Source organism: Pseudopodoces humilis, chromosome 3, assembly GCF_049639895.1.
Source record: "Pseudopodoces humilis isolate 2021_Gansu_Grassland_sample_001 chromosome 3, ASM4963989v1, whole genome shotgun sequence".
Lineage (NCBI taxonomy): Eukaryota > Metazoa > Chordata > Aves > Passeriformes > Paridae > Pseudopodoces > Pseudopodoces humilis.
Window position 1 is genome coordinate 113,459,035 of NC_142202.1, and position 24,314 is coordinate 113,483,348.

The 24,314-nt window shown below is 50.4% G+C and overlaps 2 protein-coding genes across 7 annotated transcripts; both read left to right on the forward strand.

Annotated features, from left to right (window-relative positions):
- Positions 1 to 85: 85 nt before the first annotated feature.
- Positions 86 to 16,756, forward strand: HADHB (hydroxyacyl-CoA dehydrogenase trifunctional multienzyme complex subunit beta). Of its 3 annotated transcripts, none has more exons than XM_014261305.2 (16): positions 86 to 161; positions 1,834 to 1,908; positions 2,263 to 2,304; positions 3,761 to 3,857; positions 4,802 to 4,846; positions 5,732 to 5,831; positions 7,033 to 7,120; positions 8,431 to 8,618; positions 10,875 to 11,055; positions 12,316 to 12,437; positions 14,059 to 14,138; positions 14,218 to 14,265; positions 14,537 to 14,624; positions 14,705 to 14,779; positions 15,419 to 15,583; positions 16,213 to 16,756. In XM_014261305.2, the coding sequence occupies exons 2-16, from the start codon at positions 1,842 to 1,844 to the stop codon at positions 16,246 to 16,248; spliced, it is 1,422 nt and encodes a 473-aa protein (XP_014116780.1). In that variant the 5' UTR covers positions 86 to 161; positions 1,834 to 1,841; the 3' UTR covers positions 16,249 to 16,756. The 3 variants fall into 3 exon arrangements, with proteins under 3 accessions (XP_014116780.1, XP_087909383.1, XP_014116779.1); XM_088053257.1 differs by having other exon boundaries at positions 100 to 118; XM_014261304.2 differs by lacking the exon at positions 86 to 161 and adding an exon at positions 1,620 to 1,738.
- A 1,530-nt stretch (positions 16,757 to 18,286) lies between these two features.
- LOC148184747 (sterile alpha motif domain-containing protein 12-like) lies at positions 18,287 to 24,063 on the forward strand. Of its 4 annotated transcripts, none has more exons than XM_088053326.1 (4): positions 18,287 to 18,380; positions 18,885 to 18,983; positions 19,494 to 19,755; positions 22,007 to 24,063. In XM_088053326.1, exons 2-4 carry the CDS (start codon positions 18,924 to 18,926, stop codon positions 22,009 to 22,011), a joined length of 327 nt encoding a protein of 108 aa, XP_087909452.1. In that variant the 5' UTR covers positions 18,287 to 18,380; positions 18,885 to 18,923; the 3' UTR covers positions 22,012 to 24,063. The 4 variants fall into 4 exon arrangements, with proteins under 4 accessions (XP_087909452.1, XP_087909451.1, XP_087909454.1 ...); XM_088053325.1 differs by having other exon boundaries at positions 18,315 to 18,411; XM_088053328.1 differs by lacking the exon at positions 22,007 to 24,063 and adding an exon at positions 20,351 to 20,559 and having other exon boundaries at positions 18,315 to 18,411.
- Positions 24,064 to 24,314: the final 251 nt, after the last annotated feature.

Genomic DNA, 24,314 nt, shown 5'->3' on the forward strand with positions numbered 1-24,314 from the left:
TCGAGCGGGAGCGGATTGCGGGAGAGGCCGAGGAGGGGCTGCGGAGCGGTTGCACAGGGGCGGTGCGGGTCAGGCGTGCTGTGGGCAGCCCGCACGGTGAGGGGGCGCGGGGCCCTTGGTGAGTGGCTGCGCCGCGGCGGCAGAGCGGGGTGAGGGCCGAGGTGAGCGGAGGGAGCGGGACGGGGCGCGCGGGAGGGGACAGGGCGGACAGGGAGGCTGAGGGCTCTGTCCTGCATGGACGGGGTGTGGGAAGGGTGACAGGAGTCGGGAGTCGGTCCTGGGGAAAGGAGTGGGCGGTTCGGTCCGGATGGAGCAGAGGATCGGGGGTCGGCCCTCAGTGGGCGGGGGAAGCATGAAGGGAGTGCGGGGGTCGGTCCCAGATGGACGGGGGAACACTGAGGGGAATCGGGGCTCGTTCCGGATGGACGGGGTGGGGCTGGGAAAGGGTGAGGGGATCGGAAGGGATCGAGGGGTTGGTCCTGGGTGGATGGAGGGGTCGGGAGTCGGTGTCAGATGGATGAGGGGGTTCGGGGGCGGCTGAGGGAAGCAGGGGTGTAGCCGATGGGAGTCCCGCGGTGGGGATGAGGGTGAAAGTGAGGGGCTGCAGTGTGAAAGTGTCACGGGTGTGTGGAGACGGGAAGGGATTAGGGGCTGTTTGTGGGATTGTGGATTATCCCGAGTTGGAAGGGATCCATGAGGATCGTGGCCTCCAGGCAAATCCTGCAGGCTCTGGAAGGAGCTTTGCCCTTTGTGCGGGCAGGGCTGAGCTCTTGGGGTGCCAGGGGAGCACTGGCTGCCGAAAATGAGGGGACTGGGGGCGTTTTTGGGGGGCAGGAACGGGGGGGCATCGGGAGGAGATGGCTGGGCAGTGTGGGAGGGAGGAGGAGGTTATACCTGCGAAAAGCTTCTGTCAGCTGGGCAGGGGAAGTTTAGAGAAAAGCCTTGATCAGGTGCGGGGAGGGAGGTCGGCACAGGTGGAGGAGGGGCAGGATGCCTCAGAAAGGCCAGGTTTTGGGATCTTTGTTGGCAGGAGGAGCCTGGGTCTGGTTTGTGGGCTGGGAAGGGAGGAATGTTGCGGGACATGTTCCAGGTGTGGAGCTGCAGCTGGGAGGTGTCCAAGGGGGTGACTGGCAGCTTGTGCTGAGTTTTGGGGAGCTGCAGAGGGCTGGATTTGGGACTGTGGGTGCTCCTGTGGCACTCCATGGAAAAAGCTTTGGGAGGGAAAGTGCTAGGATTTGAACCCCCGAAGTGTGACAGAGGGAGATGAATGTTGGCATGGATCAACCAAAGACCTGGAGCTGTGAGAGTCTGGGCAATAAAACCTGCAGATGAGGGTTTGTTTGTAGGGAAACCCAATTTTGGAATGAGCTTTGGGAAAGCTGCAGAGGTTTTTGGGGGTGGAGGACATGAACTTGCTCTGTTTGCTGTGGGGATGCACAGCAGGAGCTCCTCAGGCTGGCACCAGGGGTTAACAGGGGGCAGGGGTGCCAAGGACACTGCGTCAGGAGGTGCTGCTGGCAGCAAGGCTGCCTGGGCACTGGGACAATTTTCCAGTGGGAAGAGCTGGAGCAGTTCCTGAGAGGGAATCGAGAAGCTCACTGGGCAGTATTTATTCACAGGCACATTTGCAGCCCCAGCCACAAGCCAGGCTCCTCCCGGTCCCATCCTGCTCACAGAGCGTGGTGGGAGGCGATTCCCTGTGCTGCTGTCCTTGGTGTGTCTGCCACGCACACCTCTGGTGAGGACCTTGTGGCTCTGTGTGAGGCAGGCAGGTTGCTTCCCGTGGGATTGTCCCGGACAGAGCAGCTTGGACTGACCCCAGCCTTTCCCTAGATTCCAGAATGAGTTCCATGCTGAGCTCTGCCCTGCGGAACCTCCCCGTGTCCTCAGCGTGGGCTGCCGGGGCCCGTGAGTACCTTTAGCTTTCATTGGTGGGCCATAAACTTCTGGTTGAAGTGTTTGGTTTGGAATGAATGCTGGGATGTGAATCTGCCCTGTTCACACCTTTAAAAGGCTGACAGTGTTAATTATTTCATCCCGAATTACATGCTTGCCTTGTCCATTCCCACGTCATATGGGGATGAGTCTTGATTAACAGTCAACAGAAAATGTGTCAAGTTTCTGAACAGAGTAAACCACCCCACACCCCACAGGTGGTCAGGTGTCTTACAGTGACCATTTTTTTCTTTTTTAACCCTTCTTGCAGAGACCAGAACTGTTTCTGACTTTTTTTTTGGCTTTTTTCCCTTTCTTGTTTCCCAGTTGCTCGATCACTCAGCTGCTCCTCGCAGTTCCAAGCTGCAGGTAAGGGGAAAGCACCAGGAATCTCAGAGGGTCTGTACTAGACAAGGCTGTTTTGGAAGCTGCCTCCCTTTCCCAGAGTCTTGTGTTGGAGTCTGAAGTACAGTGTGTGCCCTTATCTCTGATACCTGGCTCTGACATCCAAGAAAACACTGAATTTCATACAAAACTGTAAAAACAGCAGTTAAATAGAAAAGCTAAAAGTGTGAGTGTGTAAATTAGAAAGTTTTCTTAAGTCACTAGGTGGAAAAGTTAAACTTTAGAGTTTAAACTAGTTTAGAGAACAGAAGACAAAATAGAAGATTTAAAGTGTTGTCTCTTGTCCTTCTTTCTTCTTCATCTTCTTCTTCTAGAAGTTTTTGAGTAGTAATAAGTGATTAGATAGAAAATGTTACAGTGCAGCACATAAGTGTTGAGTCATTGAGTCACTAAGAAAAATAGTTTACGTGTCTATTGTTAATTGAGTGAAAATTAATTTAAAGATTAAAAAACTGCCTATTTGAAAGCCATTTTACACCATTTGAACCAATTTAAACCAAGTGATGATGAGTTAAACTTGAACAAAAAGTCTAGAAAAAACCTGCCAAGTCTTTTGATAATATATTAATAAACATGAAAAACAAGAACCTAATGAGGCTTTAAAATATCCTTCCTAACACAGAACTAAAATAAAGGAAACTCCCCGTTAAAAAGTATCCCAAAGAAACTCAGCCCTAAAAAAACCAAAATCCAACAACATCTTGTTCCACTTAAATCTTAGAAATGTAGAGTGCAGAGTGGTTCAGGGGTTCCTGAAAAGCTGCAAGTAAGGAAATCTTCAGGCAAACCAGTGTTTGCAGCAGAGTCCTCTCATCCTCTGAGTGTCCTGGCTCCCAGCAGCCATTCTCAGTTTTCACCCACAGTGAGTGGTTGGGGTGATCCATGCTCTGGGCTCTCCGTGGGGGTTGCTGAGGTGACTCATGCTTTGGGATTTTGGGAACAGGCCTGGACAGCAGCTCCCCATCCTCCCCTGGGCTTTGGGAAGAGCCTGAAGGAATCTCTAGATAGTGCTGGAGTTTCATCCTGGTGCTGGCCTGTGGAATGATGCTGGGTCATGACATCCCTTGTCTTGAACCTCTCCCACTGGGGAGAGAATTTCTTCCCATTAGGAAGAAATTCTTGGCTGTGAGGTTGATGAGGCATAGGCCCCGTCCCTGGAAGTGTTCTAGGCTCAGCTGGATGGAGCTTGGAGCAACCTGGGATAGCAGAAGGTGTTGCTGCCCATGGCAGGGGGTGGCACTGGATGAGTTTTAAAAGTCCTTCCTACCCAAACCATTCCATGGTTCCAACTCTGGTGTCCTACCTTCCCTGCCTTTCACTTACGCACCAAGAGGACAATTTTCTTTGTTTTCTAGAAGTCTTTGCAGGATCTATATTAAAATTGCTGATATTCTTGTCACCATCACTTCTCTTTTCACAGTCCAGCCCAAGACTAAGAAGACCTTGGGCAAAACTGGGGTGAAGAATGTGGTGGTGGTGGAGGGTGTCCGCATTCCCTTTCTGCAGTCTGGCACCACGTGAGTATCAAGGAGGAGTAAAATACAGAGAACACCCCCTGACTTGGTTAATACTCGACTCTTTCTGTGAAAAATCTCACTTGTTCATTTTCATGTAGTTATCCTTGAGCCTAAAGGCTCAGGAGGTGCCCTGAGTTGTGCTGCTGCAGTTAATCCAGCTTATTTAGTGCAAAAGTGTGTTTTGAAGAAGCTTGTCTGTGTGTGTGAATCCCCATGGAGCAGGTCTAGAGGAAGCAGTTAGAGAATCTATAGCAGATGAAGGAACAAGTTTCACAAAACTGGCAGGACAGGGGCCAAGAACCTGCTGTAGGCTCTTCTTCCTGGACTGTTGTGCCACCAAATCCACAGCTGAACTGGAACCACAGCTGACTGTTAGGATGGAGAAGGGGCTTCTTTATCCCATCACTGCTGCTTTTCTTTGGGTTTAGTGCAGTGATTGCAGGCTGGGAGAGCTGGGGGTGCTCACCTGGAGAGGAGGAGGCTCCAAGGAGAGCTCAGAGCCCCTTGCAGGGCCCAAAGGGGCTCCAGGAGAGCTGGGGAGGGACTGGGGACAAGGGCTGGAGGGCCAGGAGCCAGGGAATGGCTCCCAGTGCCAGAGGGCAGGGCTGGATGGGATTTGGGGCAGGAATTGTTCCCTGGCAGGGTGGGCAGGCCCTGGCACAGGGTGCCCAGAGCAGCTGGGGCTGCCCCTGGATCCCTGGCAGTGCCCAAGGCCAGGCTGGACCCTGGGACAGTGGGAGGTGTCCCTGCCATGGCAGGAGTGGCACTGGATGAGATTTAATGACTTCCCACCCAAACCAATCTGTAATTCCTTGAATTGTTTGCTCAGAAGGACAGTGGAGCATTTCTGATCCATCCCCAGTTCTCCTGCTCAGTGCTCACAGGAGAATTCTGCACTGATTTCTCACTTCTCTGAGTTTCTTCCTCTCTTCTTCACCTTCCAGGTATGCTGATCTGATGCCACATGACTTAGCCAGAGCAGCACTGCAGTAAGTAAATGGAACACTGGAAGGGCTGAGGATTCTTGTTAAGCTGCTGAGGTTTCAGTGCTGCAGACCCAAGGCTCTGGGTTTGGCTCTGAACAGCTCAGGTGCTTTATTTTTCCTGGCCTCCCTCTGCAGTAGTGGTTAGTTTAAGCAGTGGGGTTTGTGTTGTTGTTGGGGTTTTCAGTAGTTTGTGTTGATGCAGAGAGGTGGTGGTGGTGACAAATGTTAGTGAATTTGATTCCCAGCTATGGCTTTCCAGACACAGAGATCAGAGCTGCTGTTGAGCTGTACTCACATCTGGTGGGAAAAACAACCTGGGCAACACAGAGGAGATTAAGTGACAAAGATATTGAGCTAATTCTGTAACCCTCCTGTCACTTCTGCTCTGAGGGCCATTAGCAGTGGGTTTGTTTTGTTGAGAGGCAAAGTGCTGTGGAGAAGAGAGGAACCTGGAGATGTCTGCTCCATCCCTGGCAGTGCCCAAGGCCAGCCTGGACAGGGCTTGGAGCCACCTGGGACAGTGGCAGGTGTCCCTGCCCATGGCAGGGGTGGGACTGGATGAGCTCTGAGGTCCCTCCCCATCCAAACCATTCTGGGATTTGATGATTCTGGGAGCCATTTTGTGGAAGGAGGGGTGTAAGGGCTGCAAGGTAGTTGTTTTAATGAAGTCCTGTAATGATTTTTGATCAAATTACCACCATGATTGTTTGCAGCCCATAATCAGCTATACTTCCCACATGCACATGAGATTTTTTTCTGAAGGGGGACAGAAGCTGTGGTTCTGTTGTTGCCTTGTTCTCCAGCCAAGGTGTCAGGAAAGGGATGCTGGAGAGGTTATTATTTATGTGCAAATGATACAAATTCCCTTTGTTTTGATCCTCTCCTTAGGGGCCTGCTGACCCGGACCAGTGTCCCAAGGGATGTTGTTGATTACATTGTTTATGGCACAGTTATCCAGGAGGTGAAAACGAGTAATGTTGCCAGAGAGGTGGGTTCTATGCAGCATTTCCCTGGGAGTCTGATTTCTGCAACTGCTCCGAAGATGACAAATCCTTGCTGAAAATGATTTCCCAGTATTATTGTTTGTTTATATATGATTTGAGAGCATGAAGTAGTTGTGCAGCATTGTCTGTTAAATGAGTTATTGGGACTGTAAGGAAGATGATTTTGTCATTCTCTGCCTCCTGTTGAAATCTGCCACAGATTTCATTTAGCATCGTTTTTTTATCAGATTTTCATATCTCAATGCTGTGAAGCCTATGCTTGACTCTTCCCTGCAAGGGAAAGTTTTGTTGAGCGTTGCTGATCCCTCAGCTCCTAAATACCAGTTGGATTGAACACTGCCTTGCCCAATATCTTGGGAGGAGCAGAGTGTGCTGTGAGGGTTTGCTTTGTTGTGGGATTTATTTATTCATTTGAGTTGGCTGCTCAGACACAGCATTCGCAGCATTTGAAGAGAGCAGCTTTGCTGCCCTTCATTCCAGCAGCCAGAAAAAACAATTCCTGGATTATCCCCAGAGTGGCTGATCCTCTGGAGTCACGGGACAGGCAGCCTGATCTTTGCTAACCTGGAGCCTCTGCTGTGCTCTGCACCTGGATAAATCCATGATGTAACCTGGGCTCCCTGTGCAGCCTCAGCCTCGGGAATGCAAGGCCTGCCTTTGCTCACCTGCCAGTCAGATGGGGCTGCAGGGTAATTTTAACTTGGGAGCAACTGCTGAACTTTCAACCAGTTGGCCACATCCCAAGTAGGGAAGGTCTCTGGGAGCTGCTCTGGACATGCTCAGATGAGTCACTGCTCTGCAGTTTGCTGCTCTCTGTGAAGCCACAGCGCCTTGTGCTGAGTGCTCAGATCACCCCTCTCGTGTGTTGCCTTTGCCCATAAGGTGATATCGAGTAGTTGGAGGCTCTTTTGGTGTGATGTTTTTAAATGTGAGGGGTGTGATTAGTTTGTCTCTTTATTAAAAAGTGTGGAGGAGCAGTGACTGTTCTCAGTGTGGCCAAGAGCCTCGGCAGTGACCTCAGCTCCTGCTCCAGAGTCTGGGGAGGGGAAGAGCTGCTGCCATAATTAACTGGATGAAAACTCCATGTCTTTGTCTTCAGCTCCACCTGGCAAGGTGTGCTGGGCAGGGGCAGCTCTGGCCTGGGAGCAGAAGCCGTACGTTTAACAGCCACTCTTGTTGTTGTAGGCTGCCTTGGGAGCAGGGTTCTCTGACAAAACTCCGGCCCACACCGTCACCATGGCCTGCATTTCCTCAAACCAGGCCATGACCACAGGTATGTGGGCTGCAAGAATAAGCTGTGGGGTTGAGAGAGAGCTTGGGAATTCTTTTACAGCCCTTATTCAACTTGCACTGCTTGTGAATGTAAAGAAACAACTGAAGAAATGCTGGAATGGGAGGAAAAAATGGAGTTATTTAGCCTGGAGAAAAGGAGGCTCCAGGGGGACCTTGTGGCTCTGCACAAGTCCCTGCCAGGAGGGGACAGCCAGGAGGGCTCGGGCTCTGCTCCCAGGGAACAGGGACAGGACAAGGGGAAATGGCCTCAGGCTGGGCCAGGGCAGGCTCAGCTTGGACAGCAGCAGGAACTTCCCCATGGAAGGGGAGCTCAGGCCTTGACAGGAGCACCCAGAGAATGGAGTCCCCATCCCTGGAGGTGCCCAGGGAATTCCTGGACACTCAGACACTGAGTGCTCTGGGCTGGTGACAAGGTGGAGATCAGTCACAGGTTGGACTCCATGATCTGGGAGGTCTTTCCCAGCCTCAGGGATTCTGTGGAAGTTTTTTAGCCAGTAAAATGTGACATGAACTGAGTGTCTGCTGTAGGCCTGCAGCAGCATGTCTGCCCAGTGTCTGTGTTTATTTGGGAGGTAAAGACTGACCATGGTGAGAAAGCTGCTCCTTTTGGGCTCCTTTTATCTTTGGCTATAGTATCTAAACAGGGCTAAAAAATGGAGATGCAGCTCAAACCGCTGGGGCTGCCCTTCCCTCCCTGCTGTGTGTGACAAGGACAAGTGGGAGCCAAGTGACAGGAGCTCACATTGTGTAACCTGGCCATGGCCAAGGGCTGCAGGTGATGCCTCAAGTTTTAGCTTTCATATTTTTTAGATTCTGTACTGCCTTAGTGTGACTCTGAACTTCATACAAAGCATTAGCACGCTCTCCTCACAGCTCAGGCAGACAAAACAATCCTTTTCCAGCCCCAGAGCCAAGGACACCGTTACAGCCTCGGGTCCAAAAAGCGTAAACAGCAGAGAATTGAGGAGAGCAGTCTGGGAGGATGGGACTGCATCACCTGAAGCTGGAATTGGACAGTTAACCCCAAGATGGAAATGGACCAAAACTTAGAAAAGTGTGAAAACTCATGGCTCAGAGTCCCTCGTGGGTGGAGCCACGGCCGGGCTCTTGCACTGCCCAAGGTGTATCCTTGGAAGGCCTTTTAATAAACACCCGTAGGAATACCAGAGGGATAAATACTTCATTCCTTTAACTCTGTCCAGCCTCTGAAGGCCTCAGAGGAGGAATGCAGGAGTAGGCAGGGCTCTGTGGGGGTGGGTGTCCCCGCTCTGGCAGCACCTCTCATTGCAGGTGTGGGGATGATCGCGGCCGGCCAGTGCGACGTGGTGGTGGCTGGGGGCGTGGAGCTCATGTCCGACGTCCCCATCCGCCACAGCAGGAAGATGAGGAAGACGATGCTGACCCTGAACCGAGCCAAGACCCTGGGCCAGAAGCTCTCCCTCATTTCCAAGATTCGCCCTGACTACTTTGCTCCTGAGGTATTTTTGTTTTTCAGGCATTTGGATATTTAGGAGGCGTGAACAGGTAATTTTTTTGGCCTTGATGGAGAGGATTTAAAATGGGTGAGATGGTTCCTGGGGTTCATCCTGATTGATCTCTGTCCTCTGCTTTGGGTTAAAACACTGATTAATGCATCTCACAGCATTTGGGCCTCTGATTTTTCTTCCCACATATTCATCTTCAGTAAACCCAGCTTAGTGCAAAACCTCCTGCTGCAGCTCCTGGACAAACTGTGCTGCAGATGGCAGAAATTTTTTTTCCCATAAATATAAAGGTTATTCTGAAGTGCCAGAAGAATTCTAGGGTCTATTATATAGACCCTATATATATAGATAGATAGATAGATAATATATATATAGATAATTCTATTATCTAGTAAAATTCTAGAGGAATTTTAGTAGATAATAGAAGTACCCCCCCCCCCTTAGTATTAGACAGGAATCTCCTCAGTATATGAATTTGATTAACACATCTTAAATATGCCTTTTGATTCCTGTTCCTGGCCAAATCCTGCCAAGGTCTGGATGTTCAGCTCCCCTGAGGTGCATCCACAGGGCCGTGTCAGGAGCAGAGTGAGCCACTGCTGTGTCCTGCGGGTCACTGGGGGGTGAGGATGGAAAGGGGCAGCACTTCCCTCCTTCCCACCCTGAGCTCTTCACAAGGAAACTGCATCCATGTCATTCCCTTTAGTGAGTACAGTGGGGCCCAGGTTAAGTGTGGCAGAGCTGACACGTTGCTATGAGTTTGTGTTAGGGATAGTAAACAGACGAGATATATTTTTGTTTAAATAGTGAAAGTAAGTCTTGGTTTATTTTTATATTTAAATATAGAAGGTTTTATAAAGATATGTTTATTTTTAATTGGTTAGTAACTAGCTGTTATTTTGTTCGATTGGTTAGTTTATTAGAGGTGTTTATGTGCTGGTTAGTGGGTTTTTTTAAGATATTGTTTGTATATATTTTTTAATGAATCTGGATAGTTTATATAGGTGCTGTTAACAGTTACAGTCTTAGAATTTTTTTTCTCAGGAGAACAAGTTATTTTTCACCATTACAAAATTCCATTCTCAAGGAGAGCTAACAAGTTTTATTACAAGTACAGTTATTCAAATTAAAGTGTAATCTGTGAGGCCTCACAGGCCTACTGTTCAGCTACCATACTGACATCCCAAATCCACATAAGATACGAAGATTTCAGGCTTGACTGCATGCAGGGATTTCCTGGGTGCTGCTGGAAGAACTAAAACCAAGCCAAAATCACCTCAGGGCTCTGCTTTTGGATGAGGAGGTGTCTGACAAGGAATTTTGAGGACCAGGATGTGGTGTTTGAGCTGAACCCAAAGGGTCTGGTCACCTTTTGTTGTGCATTCCCTGTTAAATGCACAGGCAGCTGCTCTCAACACAGTTCTGGAATCCCCGGAGTAAGCAGCAGCCTGGACCCCGTTTTTTTCCCCAATCTTGGAAAGGGATGGGTTCTCTGCCGCATTTGACCGAGTCTCTTGTGGTCTGGTCACCGTGTGTTAATTGTGCAGCTCTGAATTGACGAAGGGAGGGGCCTCCCTGTCTCTATAGGACACTCGTGGTTAGGTTCTTTCTCCCCTTGAACTGAAATTGATGAGAGGGAGGCAGTTTTTTCTCTTGTTCAGACTTGGTTGTTTATTCTTCTCTTGTCAGCATTACATGTATGCAAGGTACAAGGAGCTATGTGCACTAAGATAGAAAGGTGAAAAATGGCTAACAGAGATCTTCTGCAAGGTCTTTTATATGTCCATTTCCCCAATTAACAGATGCCAAGAAAATTATTTTTCTTAGTGACCCAATGACCCAACACCTGAGTGCTGCACTGCGGCATTCTCTACCCAATCACCTACTGCTACCCAAAAACCTCTAGGAGAAGAAGATGAAGAAAGAAGGACAAGAGACAACACCCTAAATCCTCCATCTTGTCTTCTGTTCTCTAAACTAGTTTAAACTCCAAACTTTAACTTTTTCACCCAGTGACTTAAGACAACTTTCTAATCTACACATTTACATTCCGAGTTTTTCTATTTAACTTTAACAGTTATTTTCAGGATGTTATATGAAATTCAGTGCTTTCTTGGATGTCAGAGATAAGGGCACGCTCCCTGTGCCTCTGACTCCAACGCCTCCCTGCCGTGGGGCTCAGCTCTGTGTGCTCCCAGGAGGGTTTATTTTTTCACCTGTGGTTTTTTTTTTCCCCCTGCCTGGCTGCAGCTGCCAGCTGTGGCAGAGTTCTCCACCAGCGAGACCATGGGGCACTCTGCCGACCGCCTGGCCGCCGCCTTCGGCGTCTCCCGCCTGGAGCAGGACGAGTACGCCCTGCGCTCCCACACGCTGGCCAAGAAAGCCCAGGATGAGGGGCTGCTGCAGGACGTGGTGCCCTTCAAAGTGCCAGGTGACAGTGCCCGTGTGCCATGGTCAGGGCTACTCCCTGCTGGGGGCAGCTCCAGGGGAGTTCTGGGAGTCTGGGTGGGTTTTACCAGGATCTGTTTGTCCCTGGAAAACTGCTGGCACAGGGATCTGTTTGCAAATGGGACACCTGTGTGTGTAAACACAGAGCCATGGAATGGTTTGGGTGGGAAGGGGATATTAAAGATTACCCAGTTCCAGCCCTGACACCTTCCACTGTCCCAGGGTGCTCCATCCAGCCTGGCCTTGGACGCTTCCAGGCATCCAGGGGCAGTCACAGCTTCTCTGGGAATTCCATCCCAGCCCTTCCTCACCTTCACAATGAAGAGTTCCTTCCCAATATCCCATCTAACCCTGCCCTCTGTTGTATCTTTACATATCTAAATTTTTTCTTGCCAACCCCACTTCTGTGCTAATGAGGTGGACAGAGCAAGGAAAATCAGGACAGTTGGACATGGAATCCCCCTGCTCTTCCACCAGGCAAGAGAAGCCACCTTTATACCCCAGAATATCAACAACAAACATCAGCCAAATAAAATCCCACTCTTGTAACTCAGGTACTGGATGGGAAAAGCTGGAATGTGGCAGGTTCCAGTTCCCCAGGCCTGACATTCCTTGCTGGGAGGTGAAACAGTCTGGGGAGAGCCTTTAAGCTGCCCTTTGCCTGTCCTGCTGTCCCCCTCACCCCCCCGGAGCCAGGGGACACGCTTTGCTGCAATACCTGTTCATGTGGGAACTCTAATTGCTATCCTGGAGAAATTTCCCTTGTAGAGCCACAGTTCTATGTGATCTTCATTATACAATTGGTGTTTAACAGACTTATTTAGCAGTTGGCATCGTTGCAGATGGATATGTTTGGGTTTTCCCAGTGCTCTTTATTCCTCAAACTCAACATGTAAATGTAAACTGATTTAAACTCAGTTCTCCATTTAGGCTTTTTAACCTAAATTTAAATTCTTTTCTCAACTGGCTTTCCCATGTGGTAATTTTTCCTTCCAGTAAACAGATGGCAGCACTTTGTTTTTGCTGTCTTCTGAGGAAAAGTGAGGTAGCTTCAATTTTTAAGTGCTATTTTTAGCCATGTTAAGTATCCTGATGCCACAAACAGATTTTCCTTTTTTCCCTCCTCACACTTGTCCTGAAGCCTGCAATTTTCTGATTTTTTTTTCCCCCCTGGAGTCCTGATGATGAAATCCTTGTGCACTGCTGATTTTTGGAGTTTAAATGTACTTTTTTCCTTCACCAGGCAAGGACACAGTTACCAAAGATAACGGGATCCGACCATCCTCCATGGAGCAGATGGGAAAACTGAAACCAGCGTTTGTCAAGCCCTATGGAACAGTCACAGCAGCCAACTCCTCCTTCCTGGTAATTCTTCCTCCCAGCACTGTCAGCCAGAGGGGAGAGCTGTCCACCTGAGCCTCTGCCTCCCTTAGCTGCTATCATCTGGGAATGAGCTTTTTAATATCGACTGTTTCTGGATTTTCCAGGTGTAACTTGGAACTCTGTTGAAATCTGGTGAATTTGGGTTGTTTCATTTTAAAATCCATAACAAAACCTCTGAAGTTTTGGGCTGTCTGACCTCTTTGCTTCTCTGTAGCTGCTTCATGAGGGTCAGTTCTTCAAAGGCCCATGGATGGATTCTGTCCCAGGATGGGATTGGTCACATTGTACAACTGAAGTCAGTAGGTTTAGTCTGAGCTTCACAGAATCATGGAATGGTTTGGGTTGGAAGGGACCTTAAATCTCACCCAGTGCCACCCCCTGCCACAGGCAGGGACACCTCCCACTATCCCAGGGTCCTCCAAGCCCCATCCAACCTGGCCTTGGGCACTGCCAGGGATCCAGGGGCAGCCACAGCTCTGGAGGGACAGGACACAGGGAATGGCTTCCCACTGCCAGATGGGATTTTGGGCAGGAATTGTTCCCTGGCAGGGTGGGCAGGCCCTGGCACAGGGTGCCCAGAGCAGCTGGGGCTGCCCCTGGATCCCTGGCAGTGCCCAGGGCCAGGCTGGACACTGGGTCTTGTGATGCCTGGAAATAGAACACAAACTTTACCAGGCAACATTAGAATGACAATATAGAAGCAAATCTTTCCTTGAAAGCCTTCAGGTACAGAATATGGCAAAAAGCCACATCCTGAATTAAATTTGTACCATTTAATACAAGACCTGGCAATTAGAATATCCAGCCAGTATTGTCCAATTAGAGGAGCAGTTGCTTAAGTAAATCCCCCCTGGCTTCTGCCCCATGGGAGCTCTCCTCCCCATCTCCTACCCTACCTTTAGCATGTCTGTGATTACACAATGCAAAATAAAAAGTCCTTGAAGAAGTAGCAGGCGAGACTAACCAATATTTTAGGAATGCATCAATAAGAGTTTGTTCACTGCAGGAAAGAAAGCTGGACAAGTAGTGGAAGTTAACCTAAGCGTTTAACAGTCTCCAAAGCTACAAATACATGAAGAATACATGGAAGCTAAAAACTTTGAGCACCTGGAGCAACCTGGGGTAGTGGGAGGTGTCCCTGCGCATGGCAGGGGGGCAGAACTGGATGCAGTTTAAGATCCTTTCCAACCCAAACCATTCCATGATTTGATGTGCCAAACCCACAATGATCATTTTTGTTATGTGGTGAGCATGTGGCTTGTGTCCTGGAATTACTGTTTTGGGATGGCACTGGGAGGACAGCTGAGTGTTTGAGATAACCAACTTGTCCCATGCCTAGCAAGGCTTTTAGGCACCTGTGTCCTGGGTGAAACCAGGGGAATTGTGCCTGTGGGCTGTGAGGAAGTGCTTCAGCATCATTACTGATCATCCATTCCTCCATCCACTCGGTCCAGCAGCCTTGTCCTTTGGCCCCTGTCATACTGGGGTGTCCTGGAGGCTCTGCTGATGCTCAGGTCCTCTCTTTCTGAGGGCTGTGGGGCTCGTTGTGTGCAGGGTGTGCAGGTCCTGCAGCCCTCACCCGGCTTCTCCCTGCTCGTTCCAGACCGACGGAGCGTCAGCGATCCTGATCATGTCTGAGGAGAAGGCCCTGGCCATGGGATACAAACCAAAGGCCTACCTAAGGTAGGAGGGGCTGCTCCAGTGGCCTCTGCTCCTGCTTCCTCCTCCTGTCCCTGGCACTGACAGCCCTTTTCCTGCGCAGGGATTTCGTGTACGTGTCCCAGGATCCCAAGGACCAGCTGCTCCTGGGGTAGGTGGAGATGGAGAGCATCCCCCCACAGCCCCTGCTCCCACAACACCCTTCTCTTGCCATGGTGGTTTTTGGGAAGTGCCTCAGGAGATGTTGCATCTCTCCAGGCCGTCACGAGGTGGGAGAGCAGCGGTGGCAGGAGCACCCCCAGAAATAGTTCTGGGGGCTGTGCCTCCTTTGGAGAGGGATGGGCAGAGCTGGGCCGTGAGCCCAGAGAGAAGGATGTGACTGGAAAAAGGGATGCAAAACTTGTGTGTCTTCCCTCCTTCAGCCCCACCTACGCCACTCCCAAAGTGCTGGAGAAGGCTGGGCTCAGCCTGAGTGACATCGATGTGTTCGAGTTCCACGAGGCTTTTGCTGTAAGTGCTCCAAGTCTGGGATGGCTCCCTGGAGCCATCTGCTTTGGTTTATTGCAATGTCACCCTCTCCTCCTTTGCAGGGGCAGATCCTGGCTAACCTGAAAGCCATGGATTCGGATTGGTTTGCACAGAACTACATGGGCAGGAAGTCAAAGGTAAGGCACAGTCAGGACATTTTCCTCCTTGTCCTGCCCCTCCAGGCCCTTGTCCCCTTTCCTGGAGCCCCTTTAGGTTCTGCAAGGGGCTCTGAGGTCTCCTTGGAGCCTTCTTCAGGTGAACACCCCCAGCTCTCCCAGCATGGCTCCAGAGCAGAGGGGCTCCTGCCCTGAAACAGCTCTGTGGCCTCCTCTGGACCCACTTTTCTCTCCAGTTCACTTTGGGGTTACTGGGCTCCCTCCTGGCAGCTGCTGGTGCTGCACAGCCAGGCTCTGGCTCTGTCCTGTGAGGGGCAGCAATGCTCCTTGAGTTTGGGTCAGCAAATCCAAATTTTCGCCGTTTCTTTGGGATGCTGTTCCCGTTGTCGGCAGGAGGTGGAAGATCCAGAGCCACAATCCTTGTAGAGGAGAGTGTTAAAAGCAGTGTGAGGGGCTCAGTCCTTGCACAGTGCAGGGTTTCCCTGAGGGGCTGCAGGTGAAGCAGGACCTCCTTCGGGGTGGTTTCATCCCCTCATCAGCCACCTGGATGTGCCATCCTGAGCTGCTGTAGGCTTGGTGTTGGGATTAGGTGGGATGACTCCCTTCCAGCCAGGTGATGAGGGGTTGTGTCCCTCAGCATGTCCCTCTCTGTCCCTGCAGGTTGGAGCCCCTCCCCTGGACAAGTTCAACACCTGGGGGGGCTCCCTGTCCCTGGGACACCCCTTTGGGGCCACCGGCTGCCGCCTGGTCATCACTGCTGCCCACAGGCTGAAGAAGGAGGGGGGACAGTACGGCCTGGTCGCCGCCTGTGCTGCAGGAGGGCAGGTAATGGCTCCAGCCTGTTCCCTTGGGAGAGGGCAGCAATGGCAGGGCTGATCCTGCTGGGACTCTGCAATCCTGTCTGGTTACTCCAGCTCTGGGTGCTGGGTGTTCAGAGCTCCCTCAGGCTCCTCTGGCAGCCCCTTATCACCACTCAGTCCTGTCCCTGTTCCCTGGGAGCAGAGCCCGAGCCCTCCTGGCTGTCCCCTCCTGGCAGGGACTTGTGCAGAGCCACAAGGTCCCCCCGGAGCCTCCTTTTCTCCAGGCTGAGCCCCTTTCCCAGCTCCCTCAGCCTCTCCTGGGGCTCCAGCCCCTTCCCAGCTCCGTTCCCTGCCCTGGACACGCTCCAGCCCCTCCAGGGCTCTCCTGGCAGGAGGGGCCCAGAGCTGTCCCCAGCACTGGAGGTGCCCCAGCAGTGCCAGCACAGGGGACGGGCACTGCCCTGGCCCTGCTGCCACCCCAGAGCTGGCACAGCCCAGGGCCAGTGGCCTCTTGCCCACCTGGGCTTGTGTCCGGCCACTGCAGCTCATATTCTTCATATTCATATTCAGCTGTGCCTGGGAGCCTGGGTCTGTGTCTGTAATGATTAGTCTGGTCTCTGTTAATGAGCTATTTCTGTCTCTCTCTGTTCCCAGGGACACGCGATGATCGTGGAGCTTTACCCCCAGTAACCTCCGTCCTGTGCCTGGCAATGCCATTTCAATGCACTAATAAATCCTACACCCAATCCTTCTTGGAGAGGGGATTTGTGGCCTTTATCAATCTCTTTTAGCTACTCAGCCAGTAATTTTTATCTAATGAGCACGCTCTATTCCACTTCCAGGAGAGAAACAGTTAACATGGCTCTGAGTCTCTGCAGGCTCCTTGTAACTGTCTGATCCCTCTGGTAACTCTTCAGGATTTCTCCCACTGGGGAGCAAAAGTTATTCCAAAGCTCTGTATGGAGAATTAAATTTGGAGATGAGGAGAACGTGAAGCAGTGCAGGTGGGTGGGCTGAGAGGGGAGGTAATGCTATGGGGAGGAGCAGTTCTTTGGGACAGCAGGTTCAGTGCTAGGGGCTGAGCTGGGCTCTGAGGGGGGCGTTTGATCCACACTGTCCAGTTGCTGTTGGAATGAGCAAATTGCATCTGACAGATGAATGTTGCTGATGGAACTGCAATAAATCAGGACAAAACCCAGTTCTGGCTGTTTTCTTCCCCTCCCTCCACCTGAAATCCTTTGGGGACTGTTCCTGTGGTGGCAGCTGTGAGCTGGCACCAGGTATTGGCTCTCTGAAATCATGGAATCACAACGGGTGGGGGACTGGGCAGGGGCTTTTAAAGGCCAGCTACTGCACCCCCTGTCATGGGCAAGGACACCTCCCACTGTCCCAGGTTGCTCCAAGCCCTGTCCAGCCTGGCCTTGGGCACTGCCAGGGATCCAGGGGCAGCCCCAGCTGCTCTGGGCACCCTGTGCCAGGGCCTGCCCACCCTGCCAGGGAACAATTCCTGCCCCAAATCCCATCCAGCCCTGCCCTCTGGCACTGGCAGCCATTCCCTGGCTCCTGGCCCTCCAGCCCTTGTCCCCAGTCCCTCTCCAGCTCTCCTGGAGCCCCTTTGGGCCCTGCAAGGGGCTCTGAGGTGTTGATAAACTTCAGACAGCAGGGCTGTCTTTCTCCCAAGCAGTGGGGAAGATGAGACAGTTGTTCTGTTTTAATATCCTTGTTATTTTCTTCACTGTTTCCTCATGGCTTTGTGCTGCTGAGGGTGGCTGCTGTTACCTGCCAGGGAGCAGAGTTTCTCCTAGAGCACCTCGCAAACACCTTTGAGTCCTTTTTATGACAGAAGCAGTTTCTGCCACCCACCAGCTGCTGCCCAGCCCCGCTCCAGAGGCTCGGCTGAGATAAGGGATGGGTGTAACACCGCCCTGTTGGTGCAGTAACTGCCAGGGCCAGAGAAGGGCTGCGATTGCTTTAGAATCGCAGAATGATTTAGGGTGGAAAAGAAAACTGGGATCATCATTGAGTCCACCCACTCCCCCAGCGCTGCCAAGGCCGCCACTGACCCACGTCTGCAAGTGCCACATCCACGTGCCTGTTAAATTCCCCGGGGAGAAAATGAACATTAATTCAGCCGTGCCCTGGGCAGGTGTTATTTGGGGCTTTAACCCAGGTACCCCACCCTGGGCAGGTGTTATTTGGGGGGTTTAACCCAGGTACCCCACCCTGGGCAGGTGTTATTTGGGGGGTTTAACCCTAACCCAGGTACCCCACCCTGAGCAGGTGTTATTTGGGGGGGTTTAACCCTAACCCAGGTACCCCACCCTGGGCAGGTGTTATTTGGGGGGTTTAGCCCAGGTACCCCACCCTGGGCAGGTGTTATTTGGGGGGTTTAACCCTAACCCAGGTACCCCACCCTGGGCAGGTGTTATTTGGGGGGTTTAGCCCAGGTACCCCACCCTGGGCAGGTGTTATTTGGGGGGTTTAACCCAGGTACCCCACCCTGGGCAGGTGTTATTTGGGGGGTTTAACCCTAACCCAGGTACCCCACCCTGGGCAGGTGTTATTTGGGGGGTTTAGCCCAGGTACCCCACCCTGGGCCGGCGTTCTCTGGGAGCTTTAACCCCCTCGAGGTTTGCGGGGGCAGAGCAGCAGGCGGGGGCTGGTCCGCACACGTTCGGCCGGGCAGGGCTGCAGCCCGTCGGATGTGACTCATCCTGGAAGCTCATCCCGCTCCTCCCCTGCTCCGCCGGTGTCTCTCCTGTGTCCCCTCCGCCTGTGGGACCCCCGCTGCCATCGGAACCATCGCGGCTGAAGCCGCTCCGGTGCGTCCCGAGCTGTGTGGGATGTGCTCAGGTTAGCGGGGTGGGCTGGTGGCAGCGATCCGGGAGGGCTGGGGGAGCTCGGCAGAGCTCCTGTGCTACTCCCGGTATGGATGGAGCCCACTCGAACCTCGCCCGGCTCTGTGTCTCGGCTCCCCGGGGTGCCTAGGGCCCGGCAGGGCTGTTTGGGGCGCGCCCGGGGCTGTGCAGCCAGCGCCCGGGCAAAGGTTCCTTTCGCTCCCCTGGTGCTCGGCACGGACCCGGAGCGAGGTAGGAGGACGGGGGGATAAGAAGGAAGGGGTCCCGGCCGGCTGGGGGTGCCGGTGTCCCCTGCGGGCTCAGGGCACGGGCGAGCCGGGACTGGTGGCACCAGGAGCAGCCCCTTGCGCTGGGGGGGCACGGGGTGGGTGGCATCGAGGAGTCACCGACCGTGTGCCCCCAGGAGGGGCCGGGGGGGCTGTGGGGGCTGGTCCGGGGGACCCTCCGCTGACGGAGCCCCGTTTGCAGGGAGCCAGAACTGCTCCCGTAGCCCGGCCCCGGCCCCACATGGATCTCCCGGCGCAGGATGGGGCTGAGGCACCCCTGGAAGGGAGCCCCGAGGCTGAGGTGAGAGTGGGCAGGGGCTGCAGTGGGGTCCCAGGGAACCCCAGTAGAGGAAGAGGGGGGACATCCATGAACGGGAATGGGAAAGCCCCACAGGTGGAGGTTTGGGGACCCCCACGGGCAGAGGATGGGGGACCCCACGAATGAAGGATGTCGAGAATGAGAGACCCCACGGGCAGGTGTTTGGGTGTGAAACCCCACAGGAGGGGTCTGGGGACCCCCGTGGGTGGGGATTTAAGGGACCCCCATGGGCGGGGGATGGGGGATTCCTACGGGTGTTTATTTGTGGATCCCCGGGGGTGGAGGATGGGGCACCCGCCCAGGCATGGATTTGGGGACCCCATGGGCCGAGGACGGGGACGAGGGTGCAGCCACCGGCACCAGCGCAGGGATGGACCGAGGGCCGCGCTCGGGCTGGGGCGGTGACACTGTGGCACAGAGGTGGCCGCTTGACCCTGTGGCTTCCATGGGTTCCCCCACGGGACAGCCGGCTCCCCCTCTCCTCCCGCACAGGGGCCCGAGGGGCCGCAGCGCCCGGCGGGGCGGTGGTCGGGGGCCGAGGTGGGCTCCTGGCTGGCGGCACACGGCGGGGGCCGGCGGCTGGCGGAGCTGGCTCGGGAGCACGGCCTGACGGGCCGGACCCTGCTGCGCCTGACCGAGGGGTCCCTGCGGCGCATGGGGGTCACCCCGCGGAGCCGGCGCCGGGAGCTGCTGCGGGAGCTGCTGCGGCTGCGGCTGCAGGAGGAGATCCAGGAGCTGCGGAGCATCGCTGGCGGTGAGCATCGAGCATCCCCCGTGCGGCGGCCGCACCCCCTTGTCAGGAAAATTAATCCACAAACACCAGAGGTTTATGTCCAAAAAGGAGACAGAGGAGTCCTTTTACTTTATTCGAATAAAGGGAGAGGCCATGGGACATTCCCCTGGGGTCTCTCAAATTTTTGGAGAGCGCAGCCTCCTTCTTATCCCAATTTTCCGGACGGTTGTCCCTTCTCTCTTTCCCCATAGGCTGAGGTACTTGAGAGGCACAGACTTCCCGGAACGCCTGATTCCTGGGATACCTCCCCCCAGTGCATAATCCCTTCTTAATTCTTAACTCTTGTGGAAATCGTGGTGCTCTTTTAGTGCCTCTTTCATCTTTCAATGGAATCCATCCCATTGTTTCTGTTATCTCGCAGTGATAGTTTCACCTTATCAGCAGACCCACAGCTTGTTTGTAAAGACAAACCCGTCATTCCTCTCAGCCCGATGCCTTAAGTTTTAGCTTTCATATTTTTCATATTTCGTGGTGCCAAGGTGTGTAGTTCTGAGCTTCATAGGAAGTGTCAGTGAGCTCTCTTCAGAGTGCATAGACAAAACAATTCCTTTTCCAGCCTGATGCCGAGGACAGTCATTACAAGTTCCAGTCCCACAAAAATAACCACTGGGGGACTGAAGAGAGAAAACAAGAAGGATGGGACTTCATAACCTGAAGCAGTCATTGGACAATTAACCCTGATATGCAGATGGACCAAAACTTATAAAAATGTGAGACCTCGTGATCAGTTGTCCATTTTCTAACCATTTTTAGGTCCATCTTGTGTGTAGCCCTGGCCAGGCTGTTGTACTGCCCAAGGTGTATTTATTTCAATAAATACCTACTTTATTCTTAATTCTGTCCAGCCTCTGTTCTAGGTCAGCCTTCTCAAGGCATCACCCCTGGGGATGGGGTTGTGAGAAATTTAAAATTATTTAAACTTTAATAAGAGATAATAAGGGATAAAGCAAAAGTCACGTGTGCACATCTGTAGCCAGATGCACACAGTTAATTATAACAACTCTTCTCATCTATTTTTTCACTGCATTGGTCAAATGCATATTCACGGAGACGATACATATCCAAACATTCCTTTGAGTTTATGTTCTGGGAATTCTTCAGCTTAGATTGACCCCTGGCCTCAATGCACACATGATTTTGAGAGTTTTGATTTTATTCTGATATGAATATTTGATATTATCGGATATTGATTTTATTTTGATTTTGTACTTTATTTCTTCACGAGGCCCCCTGGTCTGTGGTTTGACAGTTATTGATAGCTGAAGGGACAGTGGTGGATTCCTCCTTGCTCTTTCTGTGTTATTTGTCTGGTTCTTTTTGATATTACATTATCCTACAAGTTTTAGCCATTTTTACAAGTACTTTCAAACAGTATTATTTATTTCACTATTGTCAGTTAGTTACAAAAATAAAGGCATTACTTATTATTTCACAACTACAATTAATTCTGCAAAAATTAATGCTATAATACACAGGACATAGTCTCTATTTTAGTATTTTGCAAGAGCTTAAACTATTGTGTATTTATCACACTAAAATACGTAATCTACACTGGAATTAGGGTATTAACCTTAATTATATTAATGAATTAATTATTAATTACACATTAATTATAAATTTGTGGTTAATTATAAATAATATTTATCGAAATTATATTAATATATCATCATATTAATATATTAATATTATATTGATATATTAATATATATCTATATAATATATATTATAATATTATATATTATATTATATCTATAAATAATATATATAAAATATAAAAATATATATGTAATATATATAATAATATATAATAATATATCTACTATATATATACTATATACTCTACACTATATAGTATATACAAGATAATTATATATTATATATATTATAATATATAATATATAATAATGCACTATAATATAATAATACATTTAAATTTTTAATATATTTAATTAAATTATTATTAATTATACTAAAAATTATATTATTTGTATTATTTAAATTATAGACAAGTAATAAATTATTATATTAAAATATATTGATTTAATAATAACATACTAATATATATTAATATGTTATTATAAAATATATTATAAATTATATTCTATCAAGAGCAGTTAAAAGGTGATTACAAACTGTACCATATCAAAATAATTTGCAAAAGCCAACAACTACATAGTTATTTATAACAGTGTCACTTTCCCCCTCGCCCCAGAGTGAGGATGATGTCCCTGCAGATGTCCCAGAGCCGGTGGGAGCAGAGGAGATGGCGTGTGAGGACAAAGCAGCTGGGACTGAGCAAGACATGCAGGAATAGTGCTGGAGGAGCCCCGAGACCACTGTGACCCCCCTGAAAAATCCAGAGCCTGCCCAGTGCAGGAGCTGACAGCAAAACCTTAGAAGCAAAATTTGATCCACGAGGCTGGGCAGCTACCCCAGCCAGGCAGAAAGTAGTCCTAGAACTGATCTTGTGTGAAATAGGGGCTCACAAACACAAAGGCACTCACTGGAGTGCTGAAAAACTTCTGAAACCTCTACAAAAATCTGTATTTGGGTTGAAAATGGCTCAGGCTGTGCAATCAAGAATCCAACAAAGGGTAGTTTGTTAAAGAAACAACCCTAACAAGGCTAAGAAAATAATGCTGGGAGCTATAAAATCTGGAAATGTGGGTGAACATTGGCAGATTGATTTCACTGAATTGCCCTGACAAGGAGGGTAAAAACTTTAATAAGTTTTTACTTTAATAAGTTTTTACTTACTTACTTATTAAGTCCTGGTTCTGGTGGCCAGAATCCTTCCCTTGTCACACCAGCCAGGTTAGGGAAGTGACTGAAGTACTGTCGGTTCAAACCTGGATTGGGGGTGCCTTTGGGAATGTCATCAGACAGAGGTTCCCACGTTATTGCAGAAGGGCTACAAGAGCTTGGGAAAGCCTTGGGCATAGCTTGGGATCTTCACACTCCTTATAGGCCCCAGGCTAGTGGCAAAGTGGAGTGAGTGAATTATGCAATCAAATTGCAATTGGATAATTGGGTAAAATATGTCAGGAAACCTCCTTGGCCTGGGTCCAAGCCTGACCTGCTGCCCCACATCAAAGCAGAATTCAGCCGTGGGCCACCAGCAAAATCAGCTCCCGTGAGCTGCTCTGCGGTCGACCCTACCAAGTGCCACACTCCAGGAAACAGAGATGTTAAAAGGAGGGGTTGATTTGAATAATTCCTCATTTCTCTTAGTAAAAGCTTACAGGATTTGCAGTGAGCAGTGGCGATCTCCAGATGTGATTGAACACGCCAGGGCATGAGTTCCAACTGAGATATTGAGTCTGCTTGAATGACCAGAGAACTGCTCCACTCCAGCCAAAGTGGGAGCAACCTTTCCAAGTGCTGCTGGCAACTTTTACTGCCTTGGAACTGGACACAGTAAATTTGTGGATACATTAAAGCAGAATTAAAAGGGATGAAGCCTTTTGGGAAGAAGTCAAGAGCTTGCCATGAGCTGTTTTACAAAACTTAATGGCAGTAGACCTTGTTTCAGCATCACAAAGAGGAATATGCACTGTCATAAACTCCAGTTGCTGTGTGATCAAAGTGGTAGAGTGTCCACAGATGTCCAGGAAATCTGGAAACAAACCCACAAGCACAGCTCAAGATGCACCTCCTGGGGATTTGAAGAAATCTGGACCAAACTTCCTTCATGGGTACCCAGCTGGATGTGGTAAAACATCTGTTTATAATTGACTCCACAATAATTGCTGTATGCTCTTAGCCTGCATCAAGACTCAGTGTTGTAGCTGTTTTAATGCCTTACACTCTGAAAGGAAATATAAATCTTAAAGAGACTGCTTCCCACAAGAAACTTAGTCTCAAGAAAAGGACAGGAGAACAGCACAGCCCTGGAGAAACAGATAAAGGGTGTAAATCAGGCAAACAGAAGTCATGCAAAATGCCAGCTCAGCTCTGCAAGGCACAGTTGTACAAAGCACAAGTTCTGCAAAAGAAGGGTATTGCCCTTACTCAAGAGCGAGGGTCATGGAACATGCCCCTAAAAAAAACACTGGATATTGAAGACAGACCCCAAAGAACCATTTAAGGACTTTTGGTAAGGTGTGTGACTGTAAAATTAAGTAAGTGGGGATAGGTAATGAATCTACAATCTGTGTGTGTGATAAAAGCTCTGTTCATCCAACACTCGTCAGACTTGATCAGAGGAAGTATCCCCCAAATGAGCAGTGCTGTAATAAAGAATGGCTGGTTTCTAATACTCAAAACTGCTTTAGAAAGTTTCTCTCCAGCCAATTTCAGTATCAGTCTGGTGTGTTCTATAGCACAGAATTGCAGCCTCAGCTGGTTTTTGTACTGCTTCAAATAGCTGGGATATTTGTGTCCCACATTTGGTCGATGTACCTTGGGCTGATTTCTCTCCAGGGCATTGAGAAACCGCCCAGCTACTCACCAGTCTTCACAGAAGTAATTGTGAACGCTGTTTATTTCTATTATTAACACACCTTTTATAGGGTTCTACA